This window comes from Thunnus albacares, chromosome 23 (assembly GCF_914725855.1).
Source record: "Thunnus albacares chromosome 23, fThuAlb1.1, whole genome shotgun sequence".
NCBI lineage: Eukaryota > Metazoa > Chordata > Actinopteri > Scombriformes > Scombridae > Thunnus > Thunnus albacares.
Window position 1 is genome coordinate 8,882,051 of NC_058128.1, and position 17,276 is coordinate 8,899,326.

The 17,276-nt window shown below is 39.1% G+C and overlaps 1 protein-coding gene across 1 annotated transcript in view; it reads right to left on the reverse strand.

Annotated features, from left to right (window-relative positions):
* Positions 1-16,794, reverse strand: part of lhfpl3 (LHFPL tetraspan subfamily member 3) — a 44,519-nt gene extending 27,725 nt beyond the window's left edge. Inside the window, exon 1 of the mRNA XM_044344066.1 lies at positions 15,890-16,794. Within this exon, the coding sequence (XP_044200001.1) occupies positions 15,890-16,325 (436 nt within the window). The 5' untranslated portion in view covers positions 16,326-16,794. The remainder of the gene's footprint in view (positions 1-15,889) is intronic.
* Positions 16,795-17,276: the final 482 nt, after the last annotated feature.

The following is a 17,276-nucleotide window of genomic DNA, read 5'->3' on the forward strand; positions in this document are numbered from 1 at the left end:
ATTCTTTTCTACGTTCAGTTTTCATGATGGATGAAGAGGATGAAGGAGGAGAATAATGCTTTTGATATTTTGTGAATATGCAGCAATTAAGTGAAAACAGTGACAAGAACATCTCTTTTAATTAGGAACTGTCAAAGTTAATGCGATAAAGCAAATTCATTTCAATGCCACTAATTTTTATGGCGGCATTAATGCAGGTTATGATGACTCCTTGCCTCACCTGTACTTTAGCCTTCTTGCATTAAGTCAGATGGCAACTAGCAAGGAACAATGGATAAAGAAAAAGGTATTTTGAATGGCAAGTTCAGCTTCAAAGCCTGTCAGATGGGTCTGTCGACAAGACCAAAGTTATTTGTAGTTACTGTGAACTGAGTCTAGTCTTAAATACAATTTGCTAGTGAGCTAGTGTTAGCCCCGAACCATCCTGCTTGCAGAAAACCATGCTTGATAGTGTGCGAAGGAAACCCATGGATTAGACTTACAGGTCTGTGTCTAAATGCTTTGCTCAGAGATTGAGGACAATCTGCCAGGTTTAGTTGTTAAAACTGTGTGGAAACAGTTAGAGGATTTATAAATAACCCTGCATTGCAAAACCAATCCAAAGTCTTTTAGGACAGCCTTTCAAACAGGTGATATATAGTTCACTAAGGAGGATAATGGGGGGGAGAGCATCATTTCCGGTAAGGCGTGTCCCTGACAAAATTGAAGGGGTGTAGGTTTGTTAGCGGCCGTTCTTGCCGACGCATTTAGAAATCCCCAGACTTCTGTAGGCGGAGATCTCTGATTGTCTGGTACTGTGAGACTACTCGTGGACAAACCTACAAGCAGCAAGCTTTAAAGAGGAATAGTTAAATGTGTGGCTACAGCTTGCAGGCCAGTTAACATTGTGGAGGACAACGGTCTGCATGAAATAATTTGGATTGTATCCAACGACTGCACTTAATTGCCATCAAGAGCCAACATCGTATCGAAGATACACAGCCTGTATGATGAATAAAGAGCTAAAATAATTTTATTTCAAATACTCCCTTTCCACTGATTCCTGCTCGCTTTATTTGTTGTTTATTCTATTTTGTATTCTCCTGTTTTTTATCACATAACACAAAGGGATGTTTTTGTGAGCCTTTATGTTTCCCATGTGAGGTTGGACACAATTACGTTGTGTGATTTGTTTTTGAAGTGAGGGATCCAGGGAGTGATCTTTAATCAGTGCTGAAGTAATGGAAAATTTATCTGGCCAGTGTGTCCATCTGTTGCCTGTTGAGCTTGAGTTTGCCATAACAAGCTAAATGCTGCACCTGTGAGGGTTTCTGACAATCTATGTCATTGTTTTGTGTTGTTAATTGATTTCCAACAATAAATGTAACATTTCTCATTATCTTGTCCACTCTCATGTTAATAAGAGCATTAACACTTGAAAAATGTTCCTTTACACTAAATTTTGAACAGGTAGAAAATGTGTGGTTAATTTGCGATTAACTATGGATAGTCATGCGATTAATCGCGATTAAATATTTTAATCGATTAACAGCCCTACTTTTAATTTGTAGATCTGAAGAGCAATCAACATAAAATATTTGCACTGATTATCTAGAAATGCAACCTCTATTTAAATACACCTATTGCTGTTTTGTTCTTTTATAATTGAACTATAATCTATAAAACTTTGTAATTTGTTAATTAATCAATTAATCAATTGATAGAAAATGAATCAGCAACAATTTAGACAATCAATTAAGTTTTTTTTTTCAGCCCAAATCCACTTTTTACACCTTCATAAATGTCAATATTTGCTGTTTTTCTTATTTTTCTAACATAATAAAGTGAATGTTGTTTGGTTTTGGATTGTTGGTCAGAGAAAGCACACAATTTGAATACGTTGACTTGAGCTGTGGGAAATATTTTATGTTTTTGACATTTTACAGACCAAACCATGAATCAATTATGTAAGGTTATTTGATGGTAAAAATAATCATTAGCTGCAGCCCTACTTAATGATTATATTATTCAGACATGACATTTCCCAAGATATCAAAAATCCAGGCTGAATCTTGGGGAGATTAATATAAAATGATGTCTGAATGAAAAATTGCACCCATAAAAATGAGGCTTGGGTTTAAATATCTTACTCGGTGTAAACATCACACAGTGTCAATGAAACATTTATTTTGTTGTTGTGTCCAGTGAAAATCAATAGAGCTACAGGCGAAAAACCCAACAGAGCAGTAATGTACGATAGGGTCCAAAAGTCTGAGAAAATGGTCTCAGACTTTTGGACCCTACTGTATATAAACACTACACTATTCAAACTGGCATCAAACAACCCTGTGCTGTGTTTACTGGAACATGAAACACATTTTTAAACTTTTTTTTTTGCTTTTAATATTCACTCAGATTTACTGGAGGGAGGAACAAAAAGCTACATTAATTCATCTCAAGAGCCAAAACAGCCAGATATTCAAAGCACCACTGTTTCCATTTCAAAAGACATCTTGCGCCATTTTTGGCAGCCCTGATACGACTCTGAAGAATGGAGGCTTTCCGGGTCTCAATCCTGCAAACTGGTTTGACCAGAAGTTTTAGCAATTAGTTAATAAAAGGAATCAATCAAGACCAAGTCCAGCTGTGATTTATTGAGTGGAGTTAGTCCACAGCTGCCTGAATGATGGGAAGGATGGATTTTAAATTTAGCAACTGAATCAAAATGACGTTTTTCTCTCCTGATGAAACTTCTTTGAAGATACGGAGCATGCATATCAATAGAGGATGATTTTAATTCAAGGATGTGGTTTATGGACAAATATGGATAAACATGAACTATTCTGCATCAACTGAGACAATGAAAACCACTATCATGTTAGCCTTTGATATGCAGAACAGATGGATATCCACAACTCTGAAGAATAAGTTAGTTAGTGTTATTTTGGAGCTTCTCACAAGACTTAAGAGACAGCAGGGAAAACAGAGAGGCAGAGTATTTTATTCTCCTCTGGGACAAGCTTATGCTCCTCGAGATTATCACTTTCCTCTGCTTGGGGATTTGTCACTGATCCCTCGTAGAGCGGGGAGCGGGCAAGCTATTTAGTGACGCTCCCTCAGGGATACATAATACAAAAGGATAATACAACAGCAGATTGGGAACATTTTCTTTTTCAGAGAGCAAAATATCACAACATCGATGGCTCCTGCTCGCATCAGTAATATTTCTACTGGTCTGAATCACACTCGCGCACACATGCACTCGGATGAATATATCTCTTGTCTTTTACGCTCACAACCAGGATGTCAAAGTTGTCTCCTCCTGCCATTCAGCACTCTCATTTCCTTCTAAATCCTCCTGCTGTTCGCCCTCCTGCTGCTTCATAACTAGCACCTGATTAGGAGTGTTATTAAGCCCCATGACTTCAGCACATCCACATCCTGCAGAGAGACTGCTTGGAAAGACCTCGTTATCTCCCCATCAGCTCTGCTACCTGTTCTCTCTGTCTGGCAACCGGACACCATCCCATCATCATACCACCAATTTAAAGGGCAACGCAGCCCAGGAAAATGCCAACAGACTTCCATTGCTGCACCGTTTCTTTCTTCAGTCTCAGCAAAACATAAGAAAGCCAGGCAGATCTCATGAAACATGTATAAAACCTTCTGGCAAACACTGAAATCAAGGCTATAGGCTTCCTCGGAGAGAGACACAATGCTCTTAAGGAACCGTGTTGCTTCATACAAGCAAATTGTGGGTGTAATTAGAGGTTCAACTTTGCCAGTTTTGTAATGGTAAAGAATTGCCTTCAGCAACCTCTTAACAACATGAGCATAAATATGCTTCCTTATAGTTGGTTTAATGATGAGGTAATGGAGCCTGTGAGGTCTCTTTCCCCTGCAATAGTGTGATAAAAGTGTGATTTAATGTTCAGTTAGACATTCAAAACAACTAGAAAGCAGTCAGAGAGCACATACTTCTGCAGAGGTCACGTAATTATCTGAATGTGTTGTTTTAATGACAAAAAGTGTTAATGGGTTTAATCTGCATCTGGATCTGCATCCAAATACACACAATGATAATCATTTCACACAATACCTAAATGTTTGCACAGTATATGGATAAGTTGTGCCAAGTTTCACAGGATCACCGAGATGCAACAATTTAAGTTCATAAAGTTGCTGCACAGTCAACGATTGTTAAAATACCATCAGATTTCCAGGATGGCTCATAGTAGATGTGTGCACACCTGTGTCTTAATTTGGTTTCATTTGCACGATTTATTCAAGAATTATGGCAGTTTATGTGAAGTACGGTATCAGGAATTTGGCAGCCAATTATAGGAAAACAGTATGACATGTCTAAAAATAAACAATCACTTTCTTCTGCAGGCTCATTCAAATATTTAATCCACTAACTTTGGTGAAGATTGGATGATATATGTGGCAACTCCTCATAATTTAAGAGTTATGAATTAAAGCTTTTATTGCTTTATTTTACAGATCATTTTAACCACGTTATTTGGAGTATAGAGAAACTGGAAGTGTCTTGGTAAGATAGCCCCATTTAAACCCAAGTAAATATTAATTTATTATTGGAAACTTTATGCTCCATGTAAGCTGAATTGTAAATTTGACTTGAGACTGCAAATCTCACATTTTTGCATGTTCTGCAGATCTGCTGTGAACTGACAAAATGTGCTGAACACTGTTTCCCCTAGAATTAATACCAAAGTACATAGATCTTTCCAAAAAACAAACTGTAAATTATTCAGAGGTTCTGGACCTGTAAATTTAAGCATTACAGAAAAAAAAAGCTTTGTGAGCAGCCATATTTTTTTGGCTTTTGGCTTAACTTTACACCGAATTTAAATGAAATATGTAAAATTTTTGAGACACTCTGCTGACAAACAAACAGCACCAAGAACATCACATCTTTGGTGAAGGTAATGAGGTATCTGTTATCCCCTTGACTCCATCAAACAGCACCAGTCAGTGTTTTCATGCTTAAATCAAAGTGGCATTGAAGCTATTATATTATGTTTTGTTTGTGCATGTAAATTCCCTCATGTCAATAAACACCTCTATCATCTCTATTCATTTCTTTGTAATTTAACCTGAGCAGGGGAGTATCCACTTTGTGCAGCATAATTACAGTCTCAGAGCCGTTTGAAAAACAGGGACTTGTCATTGGATGTCAATTTCATCTAGCCGGCAGCCTTGAGAGTCCCTTCTCCTTCTCCCCATCTCATATAATCTCCATTTCTCTGCTCATTCCACGTCCTAACTACTCCGCAATCAAAACTGTCAGTCACACTTAAGGCTCTAAACACCTTGCGATTCCCCAATCAGACACACCGCTCCCACTCTGTACCTCAAATAGGCTGCAGCCGCTCCTGCAGCCCCATCTGTCCATCACACCGCGGCTAATTTTTAAAGACAAACTCATCATCACCTCGGGATGACATGTTATTCATCAACAAGCTGCAACAGGTGGCTCAAAATAATGTGACCTTCACAATATCAGTGCCATGAAAAGTAATTTGTTTATAGATAGTGGCATGGCTCTATAGATGTCAGTCTGTTGGTCAGTCACTGTGGTCTAAACTGAAATATCCCAGCAACTATTGGATGCAATTTGGTACAGACATTCATGGTGCCCAGAGGATGAATTGTAAAAACTTTGGTGATCCTTTAATGTTTCATCTTGTGTCACCAGCAGGTCAAAGTTTTAACTTATCCAGGAAAATGTCTCAACATCTACTGGACAGATTGGCACAAAATCTGATCCAAAAATTCATAGTTCCCAGAGGATTAATCCTAATGCCTTCAATGATCACTTAACTCTTTGTCTAATGCCACCATGAGGTTCATATTTATGGTTTCTCAACAACTAGATTGCCATGAAATTTGGTTAACATCCACCTCAGGAATAATTATTGGTGACCTGATCTTTCCTCTAGTGCTATCATCAGGTCTGAATTTCATTTGTCCAATTCAGTTTATAACCAAATATCTTCAAAACTAATGAAATTTCCTTTGGTCTGAGCTGTTATTTATGTTAGTGCAGCAAGATTATACTCTTAGACTTGTTTCTTGGAAAAGGTTTTATGGAGAAAAATCTGCCAAGTGTAGAGTTTCACCTGTAACAGTCCTTCACTTTTCAACACTTTATCATTCACAGAAGTCGAGAAATCACCTTCTGTCACTTAGCTTAAGCTACAAATTAGCTACAATAGAGTTTCTTGTACCACTACTGCTAATTAGCAAATGTTAGCATGCTAACACACTTAACTAAGATGGTGATTGAGATGTTTACCATATTCAGCACCTTAGTTTGCATGATTTGTGATTTTAAAAAGTGCTAAAAGAAGAAGCACAGGAGCATCATATATTATTTATTTTCTATTTTCTATTTCTATTTTCTTTTTGTGGCTATTTTATTATTTTCTTTCGGGGTCAAATATATCAGCACTACAGATAAAGCATCAGAGACCTTGTAATCCTTCTAAGAGGAAGCATAGTACTGCAGTACTTTCTACATACAGACTACACTGTTACCTATGAAATTGTTAGTGCACATTAATGTCAAATTCCTCCCCTGGCTGCAGCAGATTTGTGAGCAGTTGACAGGCAGATATGACGACCTCCAGTCAAGCTGTGATTGCAGCATCTTGGACACGATGTTCAATCTCACCACTCCACCCGACCACACACCCCATAAAACACCTCGCCCTCTGTGACACCTTTACGTCGCCTCACCCACACGGTGTTTGGATTTATTCACGGGCTGACAGCTCTGTTAAGAAGATCGCTGATTATCTGGGAGGAAGGATACATTTAAAGCTTTTTTTGGGGGGGGGTTTGTGCACTCAGTGTAGCTCCATATTTTTAATTTGTATGTTTAAGGAAGCATTTAGTGAGTTTTTTTCAGTCTTATAGCAATTAACAATCCGTGGAGTGGTTGACAACTTATAACATGTATGTAAAATGTCAAAATATCATGTAATTGGTAAGTTAACATGTATATATATATATATATATATGTATATGTGTAAAGAAAAATCAAAAATTGGAAAAAGCTCAGATTAGTTTGGAAAAATTGGGTGATTTTGTTGTGCTGCAGCTATATAAATGCTGTATTTTTACAGTAAATTGCATTAATTTGGCAGCCGCTTTTAACAAAGGGCACATCAATATGTGGACAGGAAGAGCCAGGGATCAAAAACAACAACCACACAATTAAGTGTTACCAATTAAAATTAAATGCAAACTTCAGTCTGCCATCTGACGTAGAATTGGTTATTATTGGAGTTGATATTTGGCGTCTTGGCTCTGTTATCGTCGCTCCCCCACAAGGAAGCATCAAGCTGAGCGTAGCAGGAGGTGGGGAGTGACGATACTAACTTCCTCCCTAGGTGAAGGAAGACTCAGAGCCTGAAAGCCCTACAGGTGGATGCCGGGGTGGAGGAGGGACTTTTAATGCTGTATGAACAGCAGCAGCAGTAGCAGCAAGTGACAGCATGGCTTCCAGGATAGCACTGATGGATTAAATATAACAACATAACAAAGAAGGTGCATTGGATAGCTTATATGTTGCAGTGAGAAGAGGCAAACTAGCCTGCAGGCATCACTTCATTTATCAATTTTTGCCCTTTTGACCCTTTTTTTCACTGTTATAGACTAATCTCTCTAGAGTCAGCTCTACAATTGATGGATTGATCAGCTCCTCTTGTCCACATATTGAAGTGTCCTTCAGTGAAACACTAGTCTCCTAATTATTCCTGATGTGTGTGTACTTGGAGGGGAAAAAGTAAGTTAATTTGGGCAAAGCCATCTCCCAAATGAATGTTATGTAAGGAAAGGTTGAATTGTTGGACAGGCAAGTGATCAAAAAAACCCTTCTCTGACAGGGTTATTGATCAGAACCAGCAAAGACACAACAAAGCAGTTGCTTTCTTGTGTCTTTTGGAACAAAATTTATGAAATCTAATTTTGAAGACTGTGTTGATGACGTATGACACAAGTCATTTTTATCTACAAAGATTTAAAAAGCTGCATTCTCAAGCAGCCAAAGAAGCACAATGATGAAGAGGCTTCATGATTATATTATTTTTCTCTGATTCATTACTCTTTCCCAAACCTTTCTGTTGGATCATAGCTGCATTTAGATGAGCAACCACTCTCCTTTTTTTTTTTTAAATATTTACGTCAGATATGAGTTACCAAAGGGACAGGAGGGTTTTGGTGTTCCTACTGGTCACTTAAAAGGCTGATAGAGGTCACATATTGGTTACTGTACCTTTAAAATCCTCATCAGCCAAAGGAGGTGATCCACTTTCTTAATCCACAGACTCAGAATTAGTCTGTAGTCAAGATCCTCTTTCCCAGTGATTTCCAGCTGACTTGGCTGGCCTTTAATTTGGCTGATTCACACTGCGCTCTCCTTTTTGTTTATGCTTCTATGGCGTTTTTCTTGACTCGGTGTAAAATAACTGTCCATCCAGCGTGACCTCTCTGAGCTTAAAAAAGAAATGTTTTCATTTCCAGGCGGCACCTACAGAGCAGGCAGGCAGCCAGGGGGAACCAGCTGAGCACTTCACTGAAAGGAGAGAATAAAGAAAAGGTTTCTGCTGCTCTCACTGAGCTGAAACCTGACTTTCATCTAAACACCTGGAGGTGAACACACCACTTGCTGAGTTTTTATTTCTTTTCCTCAGCTAATGGTGGAGTCTTAGTCTCATGTGTGGTCATGTTACATCACTGTAAAGCCTCTCAGACTCTTCCGGTCCTTCATGATACGTGTGAGAGGATAAGACCCGGCTGATGTCATTAGCTGTCGGCTTTAAATCAGGACCAGCTCAACTACACCACGATGTGCACGGAGCACTGAGAAGCCACCAGTTAGTGCCAGCAGATGCTCACTTTATTTATGTATCTATTTATTTACAGTTTATTTTTATAGGCGCTAGAACATACCATGGACCGATGCCACATACGCAGCATTTAAAGCATTTAAAGCATTTATATTGAGGGGTGAAATCAGTGATTTCAGGGTTTTGTTGGGTCTGACACTCGAATGAAATTAAATTAACACTTGTGAAACAAATTTCAGATGTGAAAAGTTCACATGTGGACACATTTCACTCGTGCAAGATTTCTGATGATACAGGAACATGTGATTATTGGATATTTCACATATCAAATGTAAGACATCATACATGAAAATGTAAAATCAGTATGTGAAACCCAATTTCAAATGTGAGGTTTAATGTTTATAGTGGCCCTTGGAGAGACCAGCCTCACCACAAGGTCCATTAAGTAGCTGTTTTTGAGTTTTCGGTCATATTAAATGATCTTCATCAGCAGAAGGAGTTTGGGATTGTAGATGTTAAAATGAAGAGAAAAACAAAATATAGAAGAATAAAAGATAAGAAGTCAGAAAAAATGTATATTTGACCCTCGATAACTCCATGAAAACCAGGCAAACTCCATCTGTTGATGAAGATCATGTAATAGGATCAAAAGCTTCAAAACAGCTACTAAATGGACCATATGGTGGGATTGTTTCTCAGCATCTCAGACATGAAGAATATGAGCACATGTGGGTTTTGGACATTTGAAGTGTAACGTGTTTTGTAAATTTGGTCAGTTTGAGTCATTTTAACCTCATGGTCTTTGTCATTGTCATTTTCCTAGAAATTATCCATTAAATTGTGGATTTTTCATAATGTGATGCCAAAAGCAATAATTTTAGAATATATATTTAGACTCCTTTGAGGAAACTCTTTAATTAATCTTATTTGTACAAGTTTGAGCACTGATGCTTAAAATTAATTCTAAATTGTTGCACTTATTCCATGATAATTATTCTTATCTATTATTTAATACTTAATTTGACTTTTCTTCCCCAGGTTGTTTGTTTTTTTATGAGTCTGAATATAGGTTACATCAAAGAATCAATTAATTAATCAATAAAAAGAGCAAAAAAAGTGTTGAATTAAAGGTTTTTTATGCAGCTTTTGTCATGAAGGAGTAAGAGCAAACAAACAGAGTATAATGTCTAATGGATATCTATCTTTGGATTAGAGACTTATTATTGGACAGAAATAACACAAGCAGTATTTCAAGACGAAGATTTCAGCTTTCAAACATTCTCTGGATCCTCTCTCATTATCTGGCCTCCTCCTCCGCAGACACAGCGTGATAGTGTCTCTGCGTATCTTTCCCTCTCCTTTCCAAGACACAATGTGACGGCGATAAGCAGCACGTCCCAGTTCCACTTGACATCTTTCTGAAGAGGTGTAAAATTGAATACCACACAACGCACCAAGCAATCATATAATAATATCAGTCAGTCAGACGCCATATCAAACGCTGTTATCATGCATCAAACATAAGGCAACCAGAGCATTTGTGGCGCCCGCCTCTCTCTCTCTCTCTCTCTCTCTCTCTCTCTTTCTCTCTCTCTCTCTCTCTCTCTATCTGTCACTCTTGCAGCTCAACAATAACACATAACTGAAACCGAGTACACGCAGGCAAAAAGGCTGTACGGTAGCAGCTGTCCCCCTGTTAGAGCCCTGCTTCCTGTTATTCTGGAAAGCAACATTCGGATCAATAAACCTCCAGCTACCAAATGGACGTTTTATTGTTGGCTCCGAATGCCAGCTCCCCTCTCTAGAGGACCACTTAGTAGGCAGAGTGCGCCATGAGGAAAGCCACTTACTGCACAGGGAGCTGCTCGTCAGACAACCAGGAAATGGACCGTGTGTTGGAAACGCTTCAGCAGCACTTTTGAGTAACCCACCTTGGGTTCTGTAGAGTTCTATGGATTAACATCCACAGAAAATGGGGGCAGCTGCTCCTGCCATGGCGGTCCTCATGTCTGTGTGCTTGTGTGAGTGAGTGATCCAGATGGCTGTCAGAGCTCTGGAGGCCGTCCAGGTTATTGAGCACCGATGTGCAGCCTCACGTCAGAGCTGTCTGCCTGCTGTTCCACACTGTGCACACTCACCTCATCCTAAAACACCACTGTTTCCATTACCAGTGCCGCTTTCTGATAAAACATGCTTTAAAAATGGACTATAAGTTGTAACTAATGGCTTATTCATGATAAATAAATCATTTATCAATGCTTTATGGCTCAGTAATAAGCCATTAACCACCTTATCAGTCACTAGGTTGTGAACAGTCCATTAACCTGGTGTACACACTCTTCCAGGATAACTTGCTTTGCCTTTCAAGCTCTTTAAAGGGTCAGTTCACCCCCACCAAAAAAACGTAGACATGCAGATACTTCTGGTTTTATTTGTCAAGGTTTTAATATCTCACCTCACTGTAAACAGTCTTAACTGGAACTACTTTCTGCCAGAGAAGTAATCCAGATAAAAACTATGACTGACAATGATGCTGTTTCTGGAAAGAGGTGTGTTTGTTGCTGTTGTTTTTCCTCATTGTGAAAGACCAGATATGAAATTTGCCAGAGATGGGTATCTCAAAGTGGGAAAATACTGAATGCATCTTGTAGTGTCTGACCCTTTAATTAACCAGGAAGACTAATGGACAGTGTGACCACTAACTTCTGAAGAACAGCTGCAGAGCATCCAAAAGCAATTTGTATTAATAACTTGCAGCTCTGTACTTGATAAATAATTCCAGTGGAAGAAAGGGGATAGAAGAAGAAACATATTTGACTAAAATTTACAACTGCAGGCCCGATATAAACTTATCATATAAAGTGAAACTATCAAGATGATTTAATGATCCTTCATTAATGACTTACGTTCTTATAGGGCATCAAGTTTGCAGTCATAAATGTTTATAGCATCAACACTAACATCATGAATAAAGTGTTATGATAATATATCAGGTGTGAAGTTGTAAATATTCTGCAGCACTTTTCCAGAAGGTAATTGAGTAATCTAACGGTTCCCAACCTGAGGTTCAGAACCCCGAAGTGGTCCCAAGATAAATCTCAGGGGTCACCAGATGACTACACGGACATCTCTTACACTTATTTTTCTTTATTTTTTTTCTTGAATTTCCCTATTTTTTTGCTTCTGTTTTTCTTTTCTTTGTGTGCTTGTGAAAGATTGTTTCACCTCTTCTGGCACCTAAAAAAAACCCTTCCAATAAAACAGTCTGAGGAGAAAACATCACTCTTTGGTTGAACTACTCATAACGTATGATCACATTAAGGATCTGACCTGAGATGAGAGGTCACATGAATTAAAGGGACGACTGCCAAAATGTTTGGAATCAATAGACCATTGGAAGTGTAGCTAAAAGCCAAAACAACTTATGCTTTTTTGCATTGAGGAAGACACAGTATGCACCAGCCAAATTGATTCTTAACAACCTGACAAGCCAGAATTTATCCTTATTAATGGCTTGTCATTGATCAATAACATCATTAAATTATTTATTAGCCTTTTTAGTCAGAGCTTAGAGAAAAGTGAAGCCGAGAATCACAAGAGAGCAGATACAGATGTAAAAGTTGTCTCCCTGTTTGAGAAGGACACCAGCACTGTCTGACGTCCGCCTGCCGTCTGCTGCACAAAGTTATGCAAACTATAAAACATACCATCAAAGCGGACTGTGGTTTTTCAAGAATATCATTATAGGGTTTGTCATTATTCTTATCGAACTGCAAGCCGGTGCTTATCAAACATTCAGGACAACCCATAGTTGGAGAGTAGGGCCGCCTGAGAGCTGTATGCGCAGCCTTTGATAGCACATCACAGCTGCTCCGTGCCCCCTGAAATGACATCTGACAGCATTAAGCCAGCTGATTTTTTTTTTTTTAACAATCACACCAGGATTTCAGACTGCTTAGAGGGAGAAAGTGCCTTGATATTAGCTATTTAAGTTGCCAAGAAAATCTTAATGGGCCGATTTCACAGTGGCAGCGAATGAGACAGAAGAGAAGAGGTGATGAGACGATCAATAGGAGATGAAAAGCCCTCCGAACTCCACCACTGTCTTCATTAATGTTCCCTATTCAGAGGCCTACAAACCAAATTTACAAAAACCAACAGAGATGACTGTATCAACTGTGACAATTGTGATTTATTTTTTCACCTGACTCACATCTGCTCCCTCTCTGCCATGGTGGGAAAACTGGGGGAAAAGCCAACATATGACTCAGAGGAATAAGAAGCAGCTTTGATCCGCACAGACACAAACTGCCAGGCTGTGCTGCTCATTAGACTGACGTGTGATAGATGGCTCATGCTTTCTCCCTATAATCCACTTCACAGCTGCTAGGGTTTGAGACACTGGGGATACTTTTAAGGGTTATTTTTTTGCGATGAAATGGGAACATGGCGTTTAAATTAGGCCTAACAGCTGGCCAATGGTGTTGCTAACCTCTATCTCTAATCAATAGTTAGAGCAGCATGGCGTTAGATGGCTGCTATTTATTGCTAAAACTGGTAATCAGTGGACTTTTGGGACACATCCTGAATGAGGCTGATTGTGTGTCTGTAGGCAAAAACATAAGCGCACTCTCTCTATGAATGTGACTGCTATTGGTTATGACATTTAATTCCCATTTGAGAACAACCAGTTCTCATAACGATGCACAATATGACGCCGGGAGACTTTTTTTTTTTTTTTTTTATACACACAAATTAGATTTGTCTCTGAATTCTGAGCCAGAGATTATGCTCAAAATATTCTTTATCAGCCATCATCATTTGTCATGGGTGTCATGACAAAACATGCCACAGAGGAAAAATACTAAACTTGCTTTAAGCTGAGCGGAAAATACATTTAAGTTACAGCTTCTCCTTGTTCTGTTGTCTCTATTAACAATGTGTCTTTTTGTTCTGTCAAGGTCATTTGAATGACAGGCCAATTGATTACATCTATTTCTTTCCAATAACGTCACTGAGATGAAGCCCTCTGTATATTTTCAGGGTATTTGGGGTTTTTACAATTCCTACTTTTTTTTAATAAAAAGGCATCTATAGGTCACATGACTGATCAATGGACTGTTTGAAAGGAAACAGCCTCAGACATCATCCTGGTGAAGACGAGATAGCCAAAACGTTTCATGAGGTGAATAAGGCATGTGTGATGCGTTTAAGAGCTGCAACGATTAGTCGACTGACAGTTAATCTGCAACTTTTGATAATCGATTAATTGCTTTAAGTCATTTTTTAAGAAAAAATGCCAAAATGATCTAATTCCAGCCTCTTAAATGTGAATATTTTCTTGTTCCTTTAGTCCTGTATGATAGTAAACTGAATATCTTTGTTGGTCGGGACACAACAAAACATTTTAGGTTGCATTTTGTGAATATTTTTTCACAATTTTATGACATGTCATAGACCAATCAACTGATTGATTAATCGAGAAAATAATTGTTAGTTGCAGCCCTAATGTGGTTTAATTTTTAGTTGGGAGATTTATCAATCTGACTCCAGTATTTAAAGACTTAATATGTTTAAATTTCACTACTTTTAGGCCAAAATATAATCAATAAACAAAGGCAGCAGCATCTGTCTGCCAGATTTGTATTCTTGAATAGTTAAAGTGTGTTTTGAAACAGCATTTAGACCTCCAATAGTTGGGAAATAAAATTTACATAGAATATAATTGAACAGTTAACTAAAAAGTAAAATCCAAGTAAAAAAATTCTGGTCAAAATTTTCTGGCTTGTGATATAAGAAACCATCTAAAATCCTGGCTGCAGCCCTGCTTCTATTGTCTACCAAAACTTTAAAAAAAAAAAAAAAAAAAAAGTAGGAATGAAAATAAGTTGTTAAATGCTGACATTTACTGTCACTTTCCCCTCGTGTACTGAAGAAGTTGGCTGAGATCCGGAGCTGAGCAGCATCAGTTATTTGAAGATATCATTTTTGGATGGGAATCAAAATCTGCAAAACAGACAGGCAAATTCTCGGTCTGCTTCACAGAGGCTCTTGGGAATATGACTAAAAAATAAGCAATTCGGTCACAACCACACGTCTGTGCTCCTCATTTTCTTTACATGCATTTTTCTTTTCATTGAAGGTGTCAGAGAGACCCTTTCTTGTCTCATTAAATGAGGAAAAGAGTCATTTGCATATTTCCAATTTATCCTCCTGGTTTGTAGTAAGTAAAGTACAATGTAAACCACAAAAACCACTGGGGACTTACCTGTTTCTGTAGCTGAGTGTTTATTTATCTTTTATACTTATATATCTAGATGGGTAACATCATATTTTGGCTGATAAATAACAAAATTGAGGATGTACATTTGAGTAAGTTAAAGTGATGTAATGAATATACAAGCTTTGGGGGGAAAACATGCATAAAAATGACACTGTTCTGCAAATTTAATTTAATTTTCTTCATATTGATAGATGATGATAATGGAAATCCTCCTTACATCACTGGATTGGGGGATAAAACTGGCCTCTAGTCCAGTTGTCTCCAAAGATTTGGCCATAAGACATCCACAAAAAAGATCAAATAGTAAAAAAAAAGAAGAAGTATTTATTCTATTATTTAACTCTTTAGGATTTAGCACACTGGGAGTGATTTCAATTTGAGGTCTCACTTTCCCCCAAAGGCTGCTGTCGCTCCACCTACACTACAGAGTTACATAATGTTATGTGAAGGCATTTGCATCCACAATAAAGCTTGAAATGGGGTTTCACGGGGACACAATTTAGTGAAATGGGTCTCTGTGGCCAAACAGGAGCACATGACCTGAGAGAAACTAGGGAGTATTGATGTTTTTGGTGTGTGAGTTTCGACCCTGCTTCGTGGTTTTCAACTCTAAAACCTGTGATTCTGGACAATTTTCATTCAATTATGTGATCTCCTACTCATTCTGAACTCGCTGGACCACACTTTGACAACCTCCCCCTCCTGAACTGTTTCAGGAACTTCCACCTGCAGTCGGAGCAGAGTCTCCTACCTGCAGCCAGCTGCATCCAGCCGCAGATCTTGTAAACGGTTCCGGTGCTGCAGAAGAAGAAGAGCGCGAAGCAACCGATGCAGGTGAGGACCAGCACCATGGACATGCCGATGAAGAAGGAGGCGGCCTTGAACGCACCGGAGGGGATGCTGCTGAACTCGGTGAAGCTGCCCTGACAGGTCAAGTCCCGGGACAGCCCGTTCCCGATGCAGTAGTGGAACAGACCGAAGTAGCCCGCCTGCGGGGTGTCCACGCCGTCTCCGATCCAGTACGGCTGGATGAAGCACACCACGTTGACGATGGCGAAGAGGATGGTGAAGATGGCCCACAGGACGCCGATGGCGCGGGAGTTGCGCACGTAGTTGGTCTGGTAGATTTTGGCAGCCTCGGAGGCGGGGAGCATGGTGGTGGTCGTGCTGGGGGCCCCCGGGACCATCCTCCGGTCTGTGTGGTAGTAGTGTGATCTGCTCGGTCCTCTCTGGTGGATCTGTCCTCAGCAAACTAACATCTGCTGCATCTGATTTGTGGAAGGCATAGTCAGAACTTCTTCGCTGGATTTATTATTATTATTATTTCAGCCTTTATTCAGTCACAGATGTACCCTCAGCATCACTGCACTCTCGCATCCATGGTAAGGTTGGATTTTGTGTGTTTTTTCTTCCTTTTTCCTCTGATTTTCATTCATCACTCTGCAAAAAAACGATACGTGCGCTCCCGAAAACAAGCCGCGAGCTTCAGGAATCCATCCTCCATTCACAAACCCCGTAGATTTATCCTATCTGTCCTTATTTCTATTTTAAAAAAATGTCCCTACCTGAGTCGTGCACTGTTATTCCGAATCTAAACCGGCCAGTGTGTCCGACAGAGGTTCAGCTCTGTGAATCACTGTGTGAGATCTCGCTGAAATGGTGCGTCTCTCTCTCTCTCTCTCTCTCTCTCTCTCTCTCTCTCTCTCTCTCTCTCTCTCTCTCTCTCTCGCTCTCTCTCTGCTCGACAACAGCAGCTGAGATCCTATTGAATTAGAGTTGGAGGATAGCCTTGGATATTACAGGGACAACCCACATCCCATAATCCCGGTCTGACGTATCATCAGGGGCGGACTTTACCATTAGGCATGGTAGGAAACTGCCTGGGGCTCCCAACTAAAAGGGCCCCAAACAGCTGTAGATTTATTATGATGTTAAGATATGAAAAATATTGAATTATGTTACTATTCTATCTCATTTTACCCCGAAATAATTTACAAAAGGCCCCCAAAGCACTTAAAAAATATGCAACTGCATACTTCTACTTCAGAGTAAAACACTGTACTACTACATTTACCTGACAGATAAATGTTAATGGTTACATGGCAAATTTTACTCACAAAATAGCTATAACAAATAGA